The 19,362-nt window shown below is 46.0% G+C and overlaps 1 protein-coding gene across 2 annotated transcripts in view; it reads left to right on the top strand.

Annotated features, from left to right (window-relative positions):
- MYO5B (myosin VB) overlaps positions 1-19,362 on the top strand; it is a 160,364-nt gene that overhangs the window by 22,448 nt on the left and 118,554 nt on the right. For both annotated transcript variants that reach the window (XM_061353572.1, XM_061353571.1), the window contains exons 2-4: positions 7,949-8,059; positions 12,370-12,541; positions 15,423-15,567. In XM_061353572.1, the coding sequence (XP_061209556.1) occupies positions 7,949-8,059; positions 12,370-12,541; positions 15,423-15,567 (428 nt within the window). The remainder of the gene's footprint in view (positions 1-7,948; positions 8,060-12,369; positions 12,542-15,422; positions 15,568-19,362) is intronic.

Raw genomic sequence — 19,362 nt, 5'->3', positions numbered from 1 at the left:
GCTGGTGAATATTACATTTTGAAGGGGCTTTCCCAGGGTTTGTACCAAATCCTCCAGTGGAGCATGTGCTTTAAATCCAGGTTTAGATACCCTAAGGGGCAGCCCTGCCTTGTACCCCATGATTTCATCAGGCTCCTGGCTGCACCCTTGCAGCAGGCAGCAGCCTGCTTCTCCCACTGCCAGCTCTCAGCCTTCTCTAGTGCTGCTTCAGAGCAACCGAAGGCAAAGGGCTCCTGTGCTCAACCTGGTGATGCACATCCCCTGCAGGTGAAGCCTTGTTGACCATGTTAGAGAGGTTTGGTTCCGTTCTTTCTTAGAGTACAGCAGCAGAGTACAAGTACAAGAACTGTTGCACAGCCCGGAGCAAACCCTGGTCTTGCAGCCCATGATGGGATCACTCCCCAGCCCAGGAGGGACTCCTTTTACTCCCAGGTTAAAACCAAGCTGTTTGTTCACCCTGTCCCAATCCACCTGGGGCTGTACCTGGTCTTGCAGCATCTAATGACTTATTGCAAGAGGCATTTTGCATTTCAGCCAATTGCTGCAGTGAGAGCAGGGCTGCGTGTCTGCCCGAGACCTTGGCTCTGAACTCGTCAGTCTTAATTAAGCCTGCAGTAACGAGTGCCGCTGAAACACCATGGAAGAAATGGTAGGGGAGAGGATAGGAAGACACAAGCTGGCTGTTAGTTACACGTAAGAACATTGATTACTCCTGGAAATCATGTTTAATTAAAGAGAAGCCTCCAAGCCTGCCCCCAGTATTTCTATCCTAATGTGGGGTTTGCCTGCAGCCCCGCTCTGCTCAGTGCCAGTTTTACCTCCGCCCTTCATTAGCAATGCTGTTAACGAGCTGGTGGATAAATGCTGCAGACGCTGCTTGTCCAAGCTGCTGAGTGCTTCTCAGCTGCTGTGACACTTCATGCAAATCACCATCTGAGTTAATTTGGGCAGGGGAATAAAATTCAGCAAAGAGAAATTTAGTGCTGGTGGGAGGCGTGGAGCCATCCATCAGTGTGACAGCCCTTCGGGAGGGGAGGAAAACCTTCCTGTACCTACGAGGCATCAGCAAACCGTGTGCTTTGCTAGCTCAAACCCAGTGACCTGGGATGGACAGAGATGCTCTGCAAGTTTAGGAGCTCTGCCTTGATGGGGACATGGTCTCGGTGTGCATTTATGTGCTTTCCCTGTATCCATCTCTGTGCTGATGGCACGAGGAGGATGAGGCACAGTTTAGATCAGGCTCGCATGCCTTTGCTTGGCTGTTTGGGTTGGTGAGTTATCAGCCCTGGGAAACTCACAGATTGCTTGTTCTCATGTTGAGGAATTAAAGATGCTTCTGCAGCATGCTGCTGTCTTTACCTTTGCATTTAACACTCAGCAAGTTAACATTTGCATTCTGTAGCTCAAAATGATGTTTTTTTGTGGTTTTTTTTTTTTTGTTGGTTGATTTTTATTTTTTCTTTAAGTAGTAAAGCACAGGATTATTTTTCTTGCCTTACTCCTTGAGCATGATGTTGGTGTTCTGAGTGTCCCTTGCTATGTGTTGAAATATTGGCTGGTCATGACCTCTCCTTTCAGCCTTTTTTGGTTTTGTTTTTTTGTTTTTTTTTTTTTTTTACGGTGAGGAAGAAGTGGATCTCTTCCTATTTCAGGTTCTTGATGTGAGTGAATGCCCTCTGGCCAGGCAGGGGGTGCTGGGCTCGAGCATGGCATCACAGCATCAGGTACCAGCGCTGCAGAAATTAGTCAGGGAAGGGCTGTGCAACACCAGAGCATCCCTGTCTGCTCTGTACCAAGCAGTAAAACCCTCTTGTCATCCCCTCATGACCCTTGTGAGGGTTTGCCAGCTGGTGGTACCCAGCAGCAAACAGAGAAGCCAGCCTGGAGCGAGATGCAGGCATCAGCCTGTCCTGGAGTCACAGCACGGCTTGGGAAGCAATGACCTAAATATGGGCTTTGCTTGTCTGCTGGGCAGGGGAGAAATCGCTCCTGGGATGAAAATCTCATTTGGAGGATGGGAAAAGGAGGATTATGATCTGCTCTCTGCCCTGATAGTCAATATTGTAAATAATAAAAGCAAAGCTGTTGTTACAACTTAAAAGAGTGGCCCCTGAACAGGGCAAAAACCCTCTCTGCTGCCAGAGCACCTTGTCTGTGCCTCACTGCGTCATGGGTAAAGCAGATTTTGGTCCTCAGTCACTGCCAAATGGGGCAGAAAGTGTTTCTGAGGCTGCAAGGCACCTGGGAGAGCCTTGGAGCCGGTTCCTTTCCGTGCTCTCCTGCTCATGGCACACATCAAGTGGCTTTTCCCAGCACTGACAAGCAGGGTGGTTTGCACAAGCAGTTTTAGCACAGCTAAATAACTCCATAAATAGCTGCTTGTTAATCACAGGGGATGTGGGATCCTGCTGCAGTGGGAATATTACCAGTGGATGTGCAAAAACACTTGTGGTGGTGACCCCAGTTCAGCCCAGGACTCTACACGCAGTGCAAATTAATGAGGAGAAGCTTGTTTGCTGTAGTGCAGAAAAAGGAGGGGATGCTGTTAGCATGCACAGTGTCTGCAAGGAGAATCCTCTGGGGATTTTTGCAGCAGGAGCCTCTTCAAATTAATTCTGTGGGGTAATTTTTAATAGCGGTTTAAGGAAAATAAGAAAGATGGCATCAAACCCTGAGTTGTGCTGGCATGGACCACTTTTAATTTAAGTTAGAGCTTGTATTTTGCTCTTTTTGCTTGGGAAAAACAAAGTTTTGGGAAACTTTAAATGTAGTAATAGCTTTTGGGAACTGAAGGGCAGTTATCAGACTGTTTCAAAGTGAGCTGATTAAGCATTCACATGCAGTATGTATAAATGTAAACATTGACCACTTTTAATTTAAGTTAGAGCTTGTATTTTGCTCTTTTTGCTTGGGAAAAACAAAGTTTTGGAAAACTTTAAATGTAGTAATAGATAGCTTGTGGGAACTGAAGGGCAGTTATCAGACTGTTTCAAAGTGAGCTGCTTAAGCATTCACATGCAGTTATGTATAAATGTAAACATCCGTGGGGAAGCCAGGACTGCTATTTATTCTTTCGTATGTGTTTTTGTTGTCTTCAAGGGTATCAAGTGATACTGAGCCATGTTATTTCTTTGTACAGTCTGGAATGAAGTTGCGATAAGCCTGCATCAAAGGGGGAAAAATAGCAGGTGTTTTGTCCCAATCTGTTTGTTCTTAGTTGACGGTTGTGTGTTCACCTTTGTTTTTCTAAGCTGGACATCACTGTCTCTGCTTTCTGCTACAGTCCTTTTGTAAGTTTTTTCTTAATCTGTGTGGAAGAACCTTGGTTGTGAGACACCATGTCTGCATCTTCGTTACTGAAATCATAACTGCTTGGTGGTCACTACTATTGTATTGCTAGCATTACGGGTTTTCTGCCATGCCTTCCTTCTGGTTGGAGTTCTGTTGGAAGGATGCCCCTGGAAAGGTGCCATTAACTCAGGAGCAATTAAAACTTCCTGGGGTCAGCTCTGAGTATTGCCATTCCTGAAATAACTCTGGGGATTAAAACCCAATAATAATAAAGATGGATTTGCTGACTTCCAGCTTGCCACAGATACTTGCAACCACCAAACACCTAGACTAGACTGAAATAGCTCATTTTTAAGCATTTTTTTCTCAATTTAATGGACAGTTATACCCTTTATTTAATGGACAATTACTATCTATCTGCACAGAGTACACAGAGGTATAACTCCTTCTGTGCATCCCTTCCTGCTGCAATGGAGCATCCTCCAAGCACATTGCCTGGAGTTTGCTGGGAGTGCCTTTGGCTGGCACCGAGGGCTTTCAAACAGCAAAACAAAACCTGCCTCTTCTAATTTAATGTTGGTTTTAATCTGCATCCACAGTGGCAGCCTGCTAAAATCTAAATCAAATCAGGAGGTGCGGATTGAATTTATTAAGCTTCTGCTTAAGCTGAGTGGAATAATGCAAGAGGCTTTGAGAGCACCAAATTGCTTTGGTTTTATTGGGAACCTTGTTTAAAAGAAACAAAACAAAACAGATCATATTTTTTCTTGAGCATGTGGAGCTATTTCTGATTTATGTTAACACATCATTCAAAGGAGTCCCTGAGGATTAAAGAAATGCTTTTCTTTACGCTCTCTTGGATGGAGACGTGTGCTGGGAGGTTAAGTGGTCTGCCCAGGGTTGCGCCTCCTTATAATTCTCCAGTCCCAGTGTTTTGACATAGACATGTCTGCCCTTTCCCTTTATAACAAGCTCCTCCAGAAGATCAAGAGGTTAAAGCTAACGAAGCCGGGGCATAGCCTATAACAGGGAATAATTATGCTAGAAGTGAGATTCTGGAAGTAAAGGTTCACAGAGATGCCCTCCTCCTGCCCAAGTGGGTACCTGCCTGGGAGCATGGTTTTGGTGACCTGGTGGCTGTCACCTATAGAAGCTTAACTGGCAAACATACAGCATGTGAAGCCGCTTTGGAGGCTGCAAAAGTTGGAGACAGGGAAGGCAGGTGACATGAGCATGGTGCTCCAGTGTTCCCTCAGCATGTGCTGCCTCCAAGCCTCATTGGGCTTTAATGAAAGCTGACCTTGTAAAGATCTAAGAATGGCAAAGTGCTTTTATTTTGTTGCTGTGTGGTTTGACATATTTGGGATTTACAGGTGAAAGGGAAGGTTGGATGCAGGTTTGTGTAGCAGCCTGCCCTGCCTGGAGGGCTGAGTACTGGCATTCTCTGCTGGCGTGCAGCAAGGAGGGGAGGATGGTGAAAATGCACAGTAGGAAAGGTGATCCCCTCTTTGGATGTCTGTGCGTGCATGCATGCATGAGATGACAGCATTATAGATGCTTGGGGAAATGCATTCATAACAGCCTATTCTAACAGCCTGCAGCTATTTAGCAGGACAGGAAGAGCTTAGTATAGGGGGTGCTTAAGCAGGGATTGCATTCAGGATCTCCCAGCCAGGGAACAAGCTATTCCCAGGGCTCCTGAGACCTTGCAAACACCTTTGTCTTATTGCCTTCTGTACTGCATGATCCCTTACACGTGTTGTGTATACACAGAGTCTTGGAAAATCAGTTATATTATGCAAATTGTCTTGTTGTCAGGGTGGCTGATGGGATGTTAATCATCCATCACCAGGTTGTAAATTCATCCCTGGGTGTTGGATGCTGAGAGTTTCTACCCTTCCACACTGCTGAACCACTGGTGAACCTTGCATCATGCCTGGGTGTTGAGTAGCTCCTGGCTGTGGTTGATGATGTGCTGCTGAGAGGGGCTGATGTGACCTCTTACTGCTGCTGGAGGTGCACCCAGATTTCAACCACCAAAGCATGAGCAAGCACCACTATGGTTTTGGGGTTGCTTTAGGGTCAGTGACCCCCTCTTCCCATCCATCTGTCCATGCAGGTCCATGTCTCAGCCCAGCCCATTGTGCAGGTGGAGGATTTGCAGGATTCCAGCCAGGACCAGCAACCTCTTGTTTTTGAGGCTGCCTTGAGCTGGGTACATGCTGATCCCTGGCTATTTCAGGCATTTCTAGAGCATATTTGATCTCTTTCTGCCACAGAGAGCTGGCACTGGATGAAACCACAGTGGTGGGGATGAAAAGGCAGGCAAGGCACTCTGCAGGAGGAGTGAGAGCTGCAGCAGTGGTTTGAAAAGCCCTTCCCATGGTGTTGGAGCAGGAGAAACTGGGCTGAGGTGCAGGAGGTGAGGAAGGCTGGTGTGTCCCCATCTTGCCCACTGCACCTAGACCTTCTTTCATGGTCCAGCTAAAGATGGGTTCCTGGCTGTGCTGCAGGGATGTTTCATCTCTTGCAATGCTCCTTGGTGGGAGTGGACAGTGGAGGTAGGACTGGGGTCCCAAACTTGTCCCTTCCCTATGGCAGCTTCCTTTCTTTGTGGCAGGGAAAGCACTGAACGCTCGTGGCGAGATAGAGGTGCTGGGAAATGTCTACTAATTTATTTCATTTTTTCCCCTCCCAGATGAAACTGCTGTTCTGGCAATACATTTGTGTAGCTCTGTTTAACATCTAAAGGTTCCCACTGCTGTAGCTATTGAGCAGCTCTATAAATAATTACACAAGATACATATAAAAATCTATTGCTCTTCAGCTGTAGAGCAGGCTGGTAGGCAGATGCTGCTGCTTTAACTCTTGGGTTGCTGCAAGTGATATTTGGCCATTGTGTACTGGGGGTTTTGCTTAAAGGTGAAGCCAAAACCATCTTTGGTGCTGTGGTGCTGGTGTCACTTGGATTTGCTGGGATTTTCCCCAACCCCTTGTGTTTTGTCTAAGAATGAGTTTACATAGCTCTGATTGCAACGAACAGGAAGAGTTTGGGAAAGACTAGTGAAGAGAGTACAAGTGTGATGGGGAAGGGCTGAGGGACCTGGGGGTTTCAGTCTGGAGAAGAGAAGGCTCAGGGGGGACCTGATCACTCCCTACAACTGCCTGACAGGAGGATGAAGCCAGGAGGTGCTGGGCTCTGCTCCCAAGGAACAAGGGATGGGACAAGAGGAACTGGCCTCAAGCTGCACCAGGACAGGTTTAGATGGAGCTGAAGAACAATTCCTGCCCCAGAGGGTGCTCAGGCATTGGAACAGGCTGCCTGGGGCAGGGCTGCAGTCACCATCCCTGCAAATGTTCACACCCCGTGGAGATGAAGCCCTCAGTGCCATGGGTTAGTGGTGGCCTTGGCACTGCTGGGCAATGGTTGAACTGGGTGGGCTTAAAAGGCTTTTCCAACCTGCTTAATTCTATGAGTCTAGGAGATGTCCCCCCCAGAATGCCAATAAATGATTGTAGAAGGACTCCTGTTGACTCTGTGCTGTCCAGCTGAGTCCAGCATCAGGATGGCTTTATGAGTCTGTGTCCAGCAACAAAAGCCTGCCTCAAGGTGACTCGCTGCAGAGATGGAGCAATTTTAGGTTCCTTGTTACTGTGACCTTGCCCTGGTAGCCCCATGAGCAGGGAAACTGGTACCTGCTCCTGCCAAAAGAAAGGTGGATGTGGAGAAGTGAGGGAAACCCATGCATGGAAGTTGCAGCATTACTGCTAGTTTTGCAGTGCCTTTGTCCCAGTTCCTGAGAGCATGCACTGAGATCTCGGCACAGCAGCAGTTACTTGCTCAGCATGGGGGGGATGCTTTTACACAGCCTGAGCAAAGTATTTAGCTCTGCATCATAAAAGCAATTAAATCTCATTAGCAGGAGGTGCTGTGGCTTTGGGTAATGCTGCCACCTCGTTACATGTGAGTGGTGCTGCTTGCTCTTGGATTTCATCCTTTTGTGGACACTCTGGCAGGGTTGTATTGGTCTGCCGTTGGGAGTTACCCTTGGAAGAACAAGGGTGTCCCTGACTTTGGAGATGTTAGTAAGGTTAAATGTTGCATCTAAGCATCTTTCTGGAGCCTTAAAGCCTGTTTGCCTACAACTGAAGTAGTTGGCTTTGGTGTCTTCTGCTTGCTTTAGCCCCATGGCAGTGGGTTTGGTTTAGGGCATGCTCTGTGAGGAGAAACTAATGTCATTTTGATCAAAAGAAATACGTTTCGGTGTATGGTCTGCTGGGGGAGAATTGCATTATTTCATAAAAGCTTCTGGAAGACTATCTTTTTCCCAGGGAAATTAAATTCTACATTTTGCCTTGAGACTCTGCCCTGCTTCGTTAGATTGGTAACAAGCCAGTGTACACCCTGCCTGATTGAAAATCAAACTTCTGGTCTATAATTTACCCCAAAATCTAAAATTAGAAGATTTTTTTTTGACTGAAATAAATGGTTTAGCTGCGCTGATTTTACACTGAGTGAGGAATTGTATCCATGGTGAATTAATTTATTTCTCATTTAATTTCCTGAGGTTTCCTTATGTTTAAACTTTTTTTTTTCTCTCTCTTTTTTTTTTCTTTTTTTAATATATATGTGTTTTCTTCTCCCTTCATTCTGCAGTACACAAGGGTTTGGATTCCTGACCCTGATGAAGTTTGGAGATCGGCAGAAGTTATCAAGGATTACAAAGAGGGAGATAAAAGCCTGCATTTGAAACTTGAAGATGAAACTGTAAGCTTTTGAATGTCATTTTATACTTTTCAGAAATGTAAAGCTTTGAATTAATGTGTGAAGAAACCTCAGCCATCTCGTATTTTTAGGAAGTATTTTAACGTGTTCTATTGCCTTAGCACTTTGAGCTTTTCCTTCCCCGCTCCCTCCCCAGGCACTTGTGTTAGAGTGGGTTGTGAGAAAAACCCTCGACCTCTCTCATCTCATTTCATCCCGTTGCAAAGTTGTAATAGTCTGTGATATCAGAATGATTTCTTTAATAGCAGCAGTGTGTTAGAAATATCATTTTATGCTTTTTGCTGTTGAGCAAACTGGAAAGGGAGAGGCTGGTGGAATCCACTCAAGTTTGGTCACCAATGGAAAAATCACTTAGAACACAGAAGTGACTTCTGTGCAACAGCTTTCTCCATGTCTTAGTTTTTCTCTATAAATATAATCTTCCATAAAGAACCTTTTCCTCTTTTTTTTTTTTTAATTTTAAATAAAAGAATCTCTAAAAGACAAAAATTAGAAGCTCTGCATAGGACTATGAGTGACTGCCCCTTGCTCCTTGGTGGTTTCCCTGCCCAGTAGCCCTGTGCCTGGACCTGCTGGATTCACCATCCTGCATCTAACAGTCCATGTTCCAAGTCATATCAATCGTTATTTGGGTGTATTTTCTTTCTCTAGTGAAACAATGCTTCATGCCCATAGACTCATAGAATGGTTTGGGTTGGAAGGGATCTTCAAAGCTCATACAGTCCAACCCCACCTGCAATGAGCAGTGACTTCTTCCACTAGATCAGGTTGCCCAGAAACACATCTAGCCAGGCCTTGAATATCTGCAGGGATGGTACACCTATCAGCTCTCTGGGCAACCTCATGATGCAAGGACGTTGCACAAAATGGGCATGTTTCCACCATTCCACCATGCAAGCAGCTTATCGCTGCCTCCCAGTGACATTGGGTGCCATAGGGATGACCCTTGCTGCAGGTTTATTTTATGATTTTTCTCTTGTTCCTGTGACAAGAAGGTAGAAACCAAGCAGCAATGCTCAAGCTTTTGCAAGAAACTGGTGATGGGTGTGAAAAACAATACAGGCTTCAGCCCTGACTGGAAAAAGGGAAATGTAACCCTCATTTTCAAGAAGCGGAAAATGGATGACTCAGGGAATTACAGACCAGTCAGTCTCACCTCTGTGCCTGGCAATCTTGGATCAGATCCTCCTGGAAGGCATGCTAAGGCACATGAAAATCAACAAGGTGCTTGGGGACAGCCAGCATGGCTTCACTAAGGGGAAATCCTGACTGACCAATTTGGTGCCCTTCTATGATGGGGCTACAGAACTGAAGGACAGCGGTAGAGCAGTTGATGTCATCTACCTGGACCTGTGTAAAGCATTCGACACTGTCCCACACGACATCCTTGTCTCTAAATTGGAGAGACTTCAATCTGATGAATGGACAACTCGGTGGATAAAGAACTGGCTGAATGGCCTCACACAAAGAGTTGTGGTCAATGGCTCAATGTCCAGCTGGAGACCAGTTACGAGTGGTGTCCCTCAGGGATCGGTGTTGGGACCGGTCTTGTTCAACATAGACTCACAGAATAGTTAGGGTTGGAAAGGACCTTAAGATCATCAAGTTCCAACCCCCCTGCCATGGGCAGGAACACCTCACTCTTCATCGCTGACATGGACAGTGGGATTGAGTGTGCCCTCAGCAAGTTTGCCGATGACACCAAGCTGTGTGGTTCGGTTGATACGCTGCAGGGAAGGAATGCCATCCAGAGGGTCCTTGACACACATGTGAGGTGGGCTGATGCCAACCTCATGAAGTTTAACCATGCCAAGTGCAAGGTCCTACACCTGGGTCAGAGCAATACCAGGCACAGCTACAGGTTGGGTAGAGAAGAGATTCAGAGCAGACTAAGGAGAAGGACTTGAGGGTGTTGGTCAATGAGAAACTTAACATGAGCCGGCTTCAGTGTGCGCTTGCAGTCCAGAAAGCCAACCGTATCCTGGGCTGCATCAAAAGGAGTGTGACCAGCAGGTCGAAGGAGGTGATCCTGCCCCTTTATTCTGCTCTCGTGAGACCTCACCTGGAGTATTGTGTGCAGTTCTGGTGTCCTCAACATAAAAAGGACATGGAACTGTTGGAACAAGTCCAGAGGAGGCCACGAGGATGCTCAGGGGGCTGGAGCACCTCCCATATGATGACAGGCTGAGAAAGTTGAGGCTGTTCAGCCTGGAGAAGAGACAGCCGCATGGAGACCTCATAGCAGCCTTCCAGTATCTGAAGGGGGCCTATAGGGATGCTGGGGATGGACTCTTCATTAGGGACTGTAGTGATAGGACAAGGGGTAATGGGTTAAAACTTAAACAGGGGAAGTTTAGATTAGATATAAGGCAGAAGCTCTTCCCTGTGAGGTTGCCCGGAGAAGCTGTTGCTGCACCATCCCTGGTGGTGTTCACGGGTGGGTTGAACAGAGCCTTGGGTGACATGGTTTAGTGAGAGGTGTCCCTGCTCATGGCAGGGGGCTGGAACTTGATGATCCTAAGGTCCTTTCCAACCCTGAGGAGTCCATGAGGAGCCCATGAGCCGTCCATGAGGAGTCCATGAGTCCGGCATGTTTCATGAGCAGTGCTAATGGTGTTCTTTTTGGGGTGCCTGAGTGAAGGTGGGTGCCCATCTCATCCACAGCAGCTCCTTCATACTGCTTTTTGTGCTCAGGCTGCCAAAGTTCATCTGCAGATACTGCTGAGTGCTGCGACCTCCACCCTTCTGCTTGAGATCTTCAGCGGTTTTAGTTCTGGGGTTGGGGTGGGAGAGGGTTTTTCCCTTACTGATCTTTAACCTGGATATTTCTCTGGAACCAGAGGGCCTAAGAAGTCCTCCAAGGTCTAGCCTTTTCGTACAGGGTCAGCAACATTAAAGCACAAGGAGATTAAAGGGTCATTAGGTGTTGGTAGTTTAATAAGCATGTCACTGTCATGGCGAAACACAAGAACATCTCATTTTGAGGTTGTGAAAGAGACTGCTGCTTAGCGAGGGTGCTCCCAGAGACCCCTGTTTGATGCTTTGCTGTATTAAACCCTGCCTGGTCCCAAGTCACGTTAGGCTGAAAAGCTTTAGTGAAGGAGAAGAGCACACGTGTGCATCAGAGATCCTGAGCATACATACCTCTGGGGCATTTGAAGCTGTTGAAAGCCTTTTGCTCCTGACAGCCAGCATGCATTACTCGACTGTTTAGTGCTTCTCTTTTGTCCTTGTGCTTAAAGTGAATTTTCATGGATTTTGTGTTTTCTGGCTGCACTTTGTATGCAAGTGTACTCCCTTTGAATGAAGAGCTGATTTTTTAATATCACAAGGGATCCCTGGTGTATTTGCCATTAAAATGTGATACTGAGTGCAGACACTTGAAAATTGTCATTGGCAATGTGGAACTGGAGTATAAAACAAGCCGGAGGTTGTCAGATGTGCTGCAGGAGCCCGTCCTTGTGCACTTTGGGTCAGCTTTTCTTGTGCTGTTTGCACAGGCAATAACCCAGTGCCAAAGCAATGGTAATTGTGCCTTTTTGTCCCTTCTGCTGGGATCTGAGTGTCAGGAGGCCTTCCAGAGGCACCCTGTGCAAATTAAGATGACAACAATTTTGTTTTCTCCACCGTAAAGGAAGGAAATTACACTTTTTCTCTTTAGCTTGTGTCTGCTTCATTTAGGGATGAGTCAAAAGTAATTAGCATATGGGCAGCTGTATGCTTCAACAGCATAAGCTGGCTCTTAAGGTACTGAAGCGGCAGGGGCTCCTTGCTTCTCCATGTCCTTCTCTGCCTGAAAGGGTATAAGGTTTTGAGTTTAAAAGCAACCTGAGTTAAAGATTAGCTGAGAAATCACTCTGATGGGGAGAATATGGTCTGGTTTGAAGTAAGGCTGCTTTTCAAAGACCATGAAGATGCTTAGATCAGATGAAGCTGTGGTTTTCTGTATGGTACCTGCTACTGATCAGAACTGGTTAAAGGCAATTTGACCCAAGGCTGGAATGAAAACAACCCAGGTGTGCTCAGGTTGGTGCTTATAGACCATTAGTGTCCACCAGGACCATCTTTTGGACAGCTCAAAGGCATTTACCAGAGGGATGGATGACCTGTCACCTGGTCATGTGCCATCCACATCTCTATAGGATCTAATGCAAAGGGGCTTTCATTTCCTTTAGAGCAGGATGTGTATGTATTTTGTAGTGTCAGGATGGAGTTATGCTTGGATAAGTTGTAAGACATTAAAGGAGCTTCTGGTTTTGGTGTTCTCATGTTCTTTGTGTGTGTCTCTTCAGCTCTCCGAATATCCCATTGACCTGCAAGGAAATGAATTGCCTTTCCTGCGCAATCCAGATATCCTCGTGGGAGAGAATGACTTGACTGCCCTGAGCTACCTGCATGAGCCTGCAGTGCTCCACAACCTCAAAGTCAGGTTCATCGAGTCCAACCACATCTACACGTACTGTGGTGAGTGTCCAGGCCACACGTTCAGCTCCTGGAATGCAATGGGCCAGCATACGTCCACATAGAAACAAGCAAGAGGCTGTGGCATGAGGAAGGTCCAGGGCTGTGAATTTGGGATGGGTGGGAGACACGAGTGTGTGTCAATAGGCTTTAGGCTGCAAAACCAGAGGTGGTTTTTGAGGGCTGGTGCAGTGGGAACTTCCTGAGCTCACGGTCCATGTATCTCTTGGTGGGAGTGTCTTGTCAGATGAGTTTGAGGCCAACTTTGCATGTGCTTGGCAGTCTGAGGGGAAAAAAGTGGGATCTAGCAAACCACTGGAGAGCAGCAGCATGCCAGAAAGATGTAGCCCAGCTCAGAAGTGTCCGTGATGGGTTTTCCTTCTAAAAGACTGCACAAAAACCCTTTCTGCGCTGTCATTTCCTTCCTATTCTTGATGACTTTGAGGGACATTTAACTCAATGCAAAGCAGAAGGAGGGTATGTAAATGCTCCATCCCCGGTGTTCAGGGCTGGGTTGGACAGAGCCTTGGGTGACATAATTTGGTGTAGGGTGACCCTGTCCATGGCAGGAGGGGTTGGAGCTGGGTGATCTTGAGGTCTTTTCCAACCCTGACTATACTATGATTCTATGATTCTGTGTGTGAACTTGGGTTTGTCATTCTTGGGGAGGGTGGCCTGCCAGAACCATTCAAGACAGCAGTTACCTGTGAATGGATGGCAACAAATTGCAACCTAAAAGAAAGAAAAGGAAGAAGACAACTCAGCCATTTTTATTTAGTTATGATGGAGAATATTGAGTGTTGAACCCTCTTACTGGCAGTGAAAGTGATTTTGCTAGCAGTGGTGCAGACTAATAATTCTCTAAGTGGTGAGTTGCAAGGTATCAGCAAAATGCATGGGATTATTTGTGTGGTTAAGGTTGGTACAGATATGATCGAGTGTTCCAATTTAGGGTACTTGAGAAAATGTGTGGCAGGAGGAGGTGACTCTTAAAGTAGTGCCCTTGAAATACATGGCCTCAGTGGCTGGCAGTAGTGGTGACTTCCTTTAAATATTTAATGGTGTGTAATGTTAGACTGCTGTCATAACTTACAGCCTTTTGCAGCTGCATGTGTGTTCCCAGTCAGCTGCAAGCCTGCTATCATCCAAAATCAGTGAGGTTTCATTATTGCAGCTCCTTGTGAGGGCTCATGATAACCTTGAACACAGCATCATGATAATGAAGACACGTGGGTTTAGGCTTAGCCATTTGGGCTTAGCAGGTGTAGCTTTAGCTGCAAAGCTCTATGTGCGTGCTACATACATTGTGCTTTGCTTATGAAGTAGTTGAGAAGTTGAGAAGAGTGCTTATCTAGTAGACAGTGCTGAGGCTACTATAGGGCTTCAGCCTGGTTGGCATTGTGGTGTGTTTTCAGCAATGGAGGGAAACAGATGCATGAGCCTAAGAGAACCAAGAAGTAGATGGGAGCAAGTCATGGTGAGGTGAAGCTGTTGGGTTGATACCATAGAATCACACATTGGTTTGTGCTGGAAGGAACATTAAAGCTCATCCAGTTCCAAGCCCCTGCCACGCACAGTGACACCTTCCACTAGAGCAGCTTGCTCCAAGCCCCTGTGTCCAACCTGGCCTTGAGCAGTGCCAGGGATGGGGCAGCCACAGCTTCTCTGGGCACCCTGTGCCAGCGCCTCAGCACCCTCACAGGGAAGAGCTTCTGCCTAAGAGCTCAGCTCAGTCTCCCCTCGGGCAGGTTCAAGCCATTCCCCTTGGCCTGTCCCTACAGGTCCTTGTCCCAAGCCCCTCTCCAGGTTTCCTGCAGCCCCTTTAGGCACTGGAGCTGCTCTAAGGTCTCCCCTTCAGGAGCCTTCTGTTCTCCAGGCTGGCTCCAGAGCAGAGCTGCTCCAGCCCTCGCAGCATCTCCATGGCCTCCTCTGGCCTCGCTCCAACAGCTCCACGTCCCTCTTGTGCTGCTGCCCCAGAGCTGGATCAGGACTGCAGGGGGGGTCTCCCCAGAGCGCAGCAGAGAATGCCCTCTTCAACTGCTGCTCTCACTCCTTTTGATGCATGGAGGCAGGGAACATGACTTGGCTGCTCTTGGCCTCCTGTCATGTGTCCTGGTGTTTGCTGCAGGCTGACAGTTCCTGTGCCTTGCTGTAATTTCAGCCTGCCCAAGCCCTGAATCGTCCGGGCTGGTGCACAGCACCCTGTCCCAGCAGCCACAGGCTCTCTGGAGCTCCTCACAGTAGCAATTCAAACCTGCAAAACCTGAAGGTGCTCTGGAGGTGGAGCTTTTCAGTACTTCAGTTCTGCAGGGTGCAAACCAGCTCCCTCAAGCGCACAGGTAGCACCATGCGTGTCTTTGTCTCTCATTAATTTCATTAGTCCCAGGGCTTACTGCCTCCTCCAGCCAGGCACGGTGTTCCTAGAGCTGGAGAGGAAAGAGACATTACAGCTTTGATGCAGCTCTGGCATTCATTTCCTGTGATTTGTGCATTTCATTTTGATTTGAGTGCATTCTTTGTTATGAATTTTTATTCAAGATTTAAGCTAGGGGAAAATCTGGGATATTTGTTTGGGTCTAGCAGAGCTTTGGTTGCACAGGAATTGATTTTTCAAAGTAATGGCTCACGGACTGCTCAGCTCTTCTTCTCACTCCTCCTGCAAATCTGGCTTCATACAATGAAGATTATTATGTATTTGCTCTTCTCAGCAGTATTGTGTGCCTTCTCTGTAGCTATGTGGGAGCTTATTGCCTTGCTATCAAGAGATGCTGTGATAAGAAGTCCTTCACCAGATTGATCGAAACAACTAACACAAGCCCTAAAAACCTGAAGTATTAACTGTGTGCTTGGTTTGTAACGTATCTGTCCATTTATCTGTTCCAAGGTATTGTACTTGTCGCCATTAATCCATATGAGCAGCTGCCAATCTACGGACAAGATGTCATCTACGCATACAGTGGCCAAAACATGGGGGATATGGATCCTCACATCTTTGCCGTGGCAGAGGAAGCCTATAAGCAGATGGCCAGGTGAGTGGTCGCTCAGTCAGTGTGGTCAAATCGAGCTGTCAGATCAAATAGGCAATTAAACATTGCAAATATGCAGTTAAAATGAAGTTGTGGAATAGCATGTGAAACACTGAGGTTTCCTCTCTTCTGAGAATACGGGGTCTTCTGTTGTGCCTTTATATCCCCAAGTTGGTATGGTATCTCCCCATCATGGTGGCTGTCTTCACCCACACGTGATTAGCTCTGCTCTTCTGTGAGATGCAAGAAGTGGTTCATGCAGCATCTTCCCTTGCACGGTGCAGACCTGCTTCACACTGAAATCTCTTTGAGGTCAGGCATTTCTGATTAGTTCTGCTTACTGGCCTGACCCCATTGTTGGCTGCCAAGACTGCCAGACAGGCTGGGCTCGTGGGGGTCTTTGGTCCTCGGGAGCTCATGGTTTCAGTGCAACCATGATTCAGATGGGTACCCTTCTCCTGTTGCTGCTTGGATGAGTTTCCTGGAAGAAATTCAAATCACTCTGCAAATGTCATGTGTAATAGCTTAGAGGAAACCGCATTTCAGATAATTTGGAGAGATAATCAGACTAAACAAGGGAGCTGATGTTAGTTGTCTTTATGGAGACACTGCGATTTTGAGTTAGAAGGTGACTGGTAATATTTACAGGTCTTTTAAAGCAATGTCTTCACAAGAACAGTGCAGTGTGAATTTTACTTTATTTATGTCTGTTTGTGTGTTGCTGAGGGCAGATGCAGGATTTTGTTTTGATGAGCCATGATCTAAAAGAGAATTTGAGAGGAAGCTGAAAGCTTTGCACCAGGGATCATTTCATTATAATTGTCTGGACTCTCACAGTGTGTTTAGATGCTCTTGTGGATTAGCTGTGAGTTTTTTTTTGTTTTTGTTTTTTTTTTTTTGTTTTTTTTTTGCTGCCTGGGTTTTTAATAATAAGAGTAAGCTCATAACCGTTTACCAAGGGTTGCAGACGGTTTTCTGCTGTGTCTCATCTTTAACTAATGAGTTAGGCTGCATTTATAATCAGAGATGTGCCAGAGTTCAATCTGGAAATGAATCTGGAGGAACACTGCCATGGGCAAAGATTGGAGGAATTGCACCCAAACTGACTCCATGCCTCAGTTTCAGCCCTCCAGCAAGTGCTTGTGCTTTGAGCAAAACCACTTTGAGAAGAATTTAGAAGTCTGAGGAGCTGTCTATAGAAAACAGAAGGCTTATTACTGTACTCTTGTATGAATCTAGCCTGAGCAGCAAGCTGCACTGTTCTATTTGGAGGATGTGGGGGTTTTGCTGACCAGTGTGGACAGGCCCCATTGATTTTCCTGGATAAGTGTCTAAAATACAAGGACTTAATTTTCTGTTGAAGTCTGTGCTAGGGAAGACTTTGTGGTTCCCCTCATGCCTGTGTTGTTTTGCAGGCAGTGGACTAACAGAAAGCCTTAGCCAGAGATGCTCACCTTTATTGTCCTCCTTACCATAGAATAGTTAGGGTTGGAAAGGACCTTAAGATCATCCAGTTCCAACCCCCCTGCCATGAGCAGGGACACCTCACACTAAACCATGCCACCCAAGGCTTCATCCAACCTGGCCTTGAACACTGCCAGGGATGGAGCGTTCACAACCTCCCTGGGCAACCCATTCCAGTGCCTCACTACCTTAACAGGAAAGAATTTCCTCCTTGTATGCAATCTAAACTTCCTCTGTTTAAGTTTGATCCCGTTACCCGGTGTCCTATCACTACGGTCCCTAATGAAGAGTCCCTCCTCAGCAACCCTGTAGGCCTCCTTCAGATACTGGAAGGCTGCTTACCAGAATAAATCTACTTTTGACAGCCACCTATAATTGATAGCTGCTGCCTGTGCATGGTTAGGATTGCTATGTTTGCAAGGAGACATGGAAATAACCACCTTCAGAGCTCTTAATAAACAAGATGCGCACTGTTAGTGCTGTTCTGATGCTTTGTGTCTCAGGCTGGTATTAGGGTAATTGCAGGCTTGGAACAAAAGAGGGATTCAAATGGGGCTGAGAGGAGATTGTAATGTGGATTATAGGAATCTGCCTCATTATTTAAAATACGGCTCTTAAAGTGAAGCACACTATATTTTAAACCTGAACGCTTCTGAGTGGATGTTGTGTCTCCACAGTTTGATCCATGCTTTTCCCTCCGTGGTGCTGCAGGGAGAGTGGTGGAGCTGCTGGAGCAGGGGTGTGGATAGTGTGTCTCATGAATGATGGATGTAGTGCATTGGACAGGACTTAGTTTTGCCTTTTTTTCTTGTTTTTCTTTTTAAACTCAGTGGGATGCCTTGTATCTGCAGCTCTGCTTAGGGGTGTGTGTGAGCATGGTGGGACATGGGCAGCTCAGCCATCAGGATGGAGGTCTGTGAGCACGTTAAACCTAAACTGGTGCAAAGCTACCACTTGTTTTGCAGTGTCTTTAGCTTTTAAACAGTTGTGTCGTGTCTGGTGCATCCAATAGACCAGGAATAAAACTCAAACCTGCAATCTCAAAAGGTCAAACTTCCAGTGTGACTGAGAGCAGAAAGGTAATCTCTAGCTAGCCTTCTGAGTTGGTTTGTTTTCTGTCTGTGTGCTTGCGTATATGCATATATAGGCTTGTGTGTGTGTATATATATATATATATACATATACATATGTATATATAAAGGAATTACTCATTCTAAAAACAAACAATGCAAATCGCATCATAGAAAAGCAAGAACAATGCTACAGATGTGCATTCTGTTTGAACTTCTCTGGTTTCCTTTCAATCAGAATGCCTTCAGTGTAAGTAAGAAAATCAAATGGGTAAAACAAGGCTTCTCCATGGAAGATTATTTGGAAAGCAGTTGATGTTATTTGCAACACCAGTGAGCAAAAAGGTGGTGAATAAATAACTTCCTGTAGTCACCAGGCAGTTATTTCTGCATGAGCTTGTCTGGTGTTTGGTGAGTGTCATCTCTAAGTTTTGCAGTGATATATGTGCATGGGATAATCCTCATGCAGTTCGTGTGGTGGAGCAGGACTTCATTAGCTGAGTTCTTGGTAAACTGCTTTGTTGAGATCAGACACTGCACTGAGGAAATAAACCTGTCAAAAAACCCCATTGCTGAAATGGTGCTTGAGGCTTTTCTGGGGCCACAGGCAAATAGAACAAACTTGGACCGAGTGTGTGAACAGGCTTATGGCGCTGGCTTCTCCCCTGCTGCGGAGTTTCAAGTTCAGTGGTACTCTAAGGGCAAACTTTTCCTCCTTTTCATGAAGATCTGGATAAAGAGGGCACAAGGTGTGTTTGGTTTTATAGGAGAAACGGTGCACAGATGTGATCAGCAACCATGAGGTCACTTTGAATAGCTCTTTTACAGTGCAGAAGGCAAGGTCATATCTCTCTATCTCTTTATCATCTCTATCTCTTTATCATTTATTATAAATATAAAATATACAATCATAATATATAAATTATATATTTATATAAAATATATAAAAATGTAAGTATCTCTACATTTTCATATCTATAAAACCAGACAAAAAATAGAATGTAATCACATATATACTATAAGTATATAAAAGCATAATATATGTATGTAATAAGCATTTACATATGTATATTTTAGCTTTATTAGTGTCACAGAGCACACTGGGAAGATGCAATGGAGGTGATTGAATGGGATTGAGTAGATGCCAAGGAAAAAGGGCCCAAAATCTAAGACTCTGTAAATGGGAGAAGTTGGAAGCAATTTGGTTCTTTTATTTCATTCTCTAGGTTTCTAGTATGCCACAGCCCTGAGGGGCAGGGTGCCA

Source organism: Neopsephotus bourkii, unplaced genomic scaffold (genome assembly GCF_033783945.1).
Source record: "Neopsephotus bourkii isolate Nb327-2 ecotype Australia unplaced genomic scaffold, CSIRO-AGI_Nbou_v1 NB_682, whole genome shotgun sequence".
NCBI lineage: Eukaryota > Metazoa > Chordata > Aves > Psittaciformes > Psittacidae > Neopsephotus > Neopsephotus bourkii.
The sequence above is the reverse complement of the archived record's forward strand: the minus strand, read 5'-3'. Positions and strand labels throughout refer to the sequence as shown.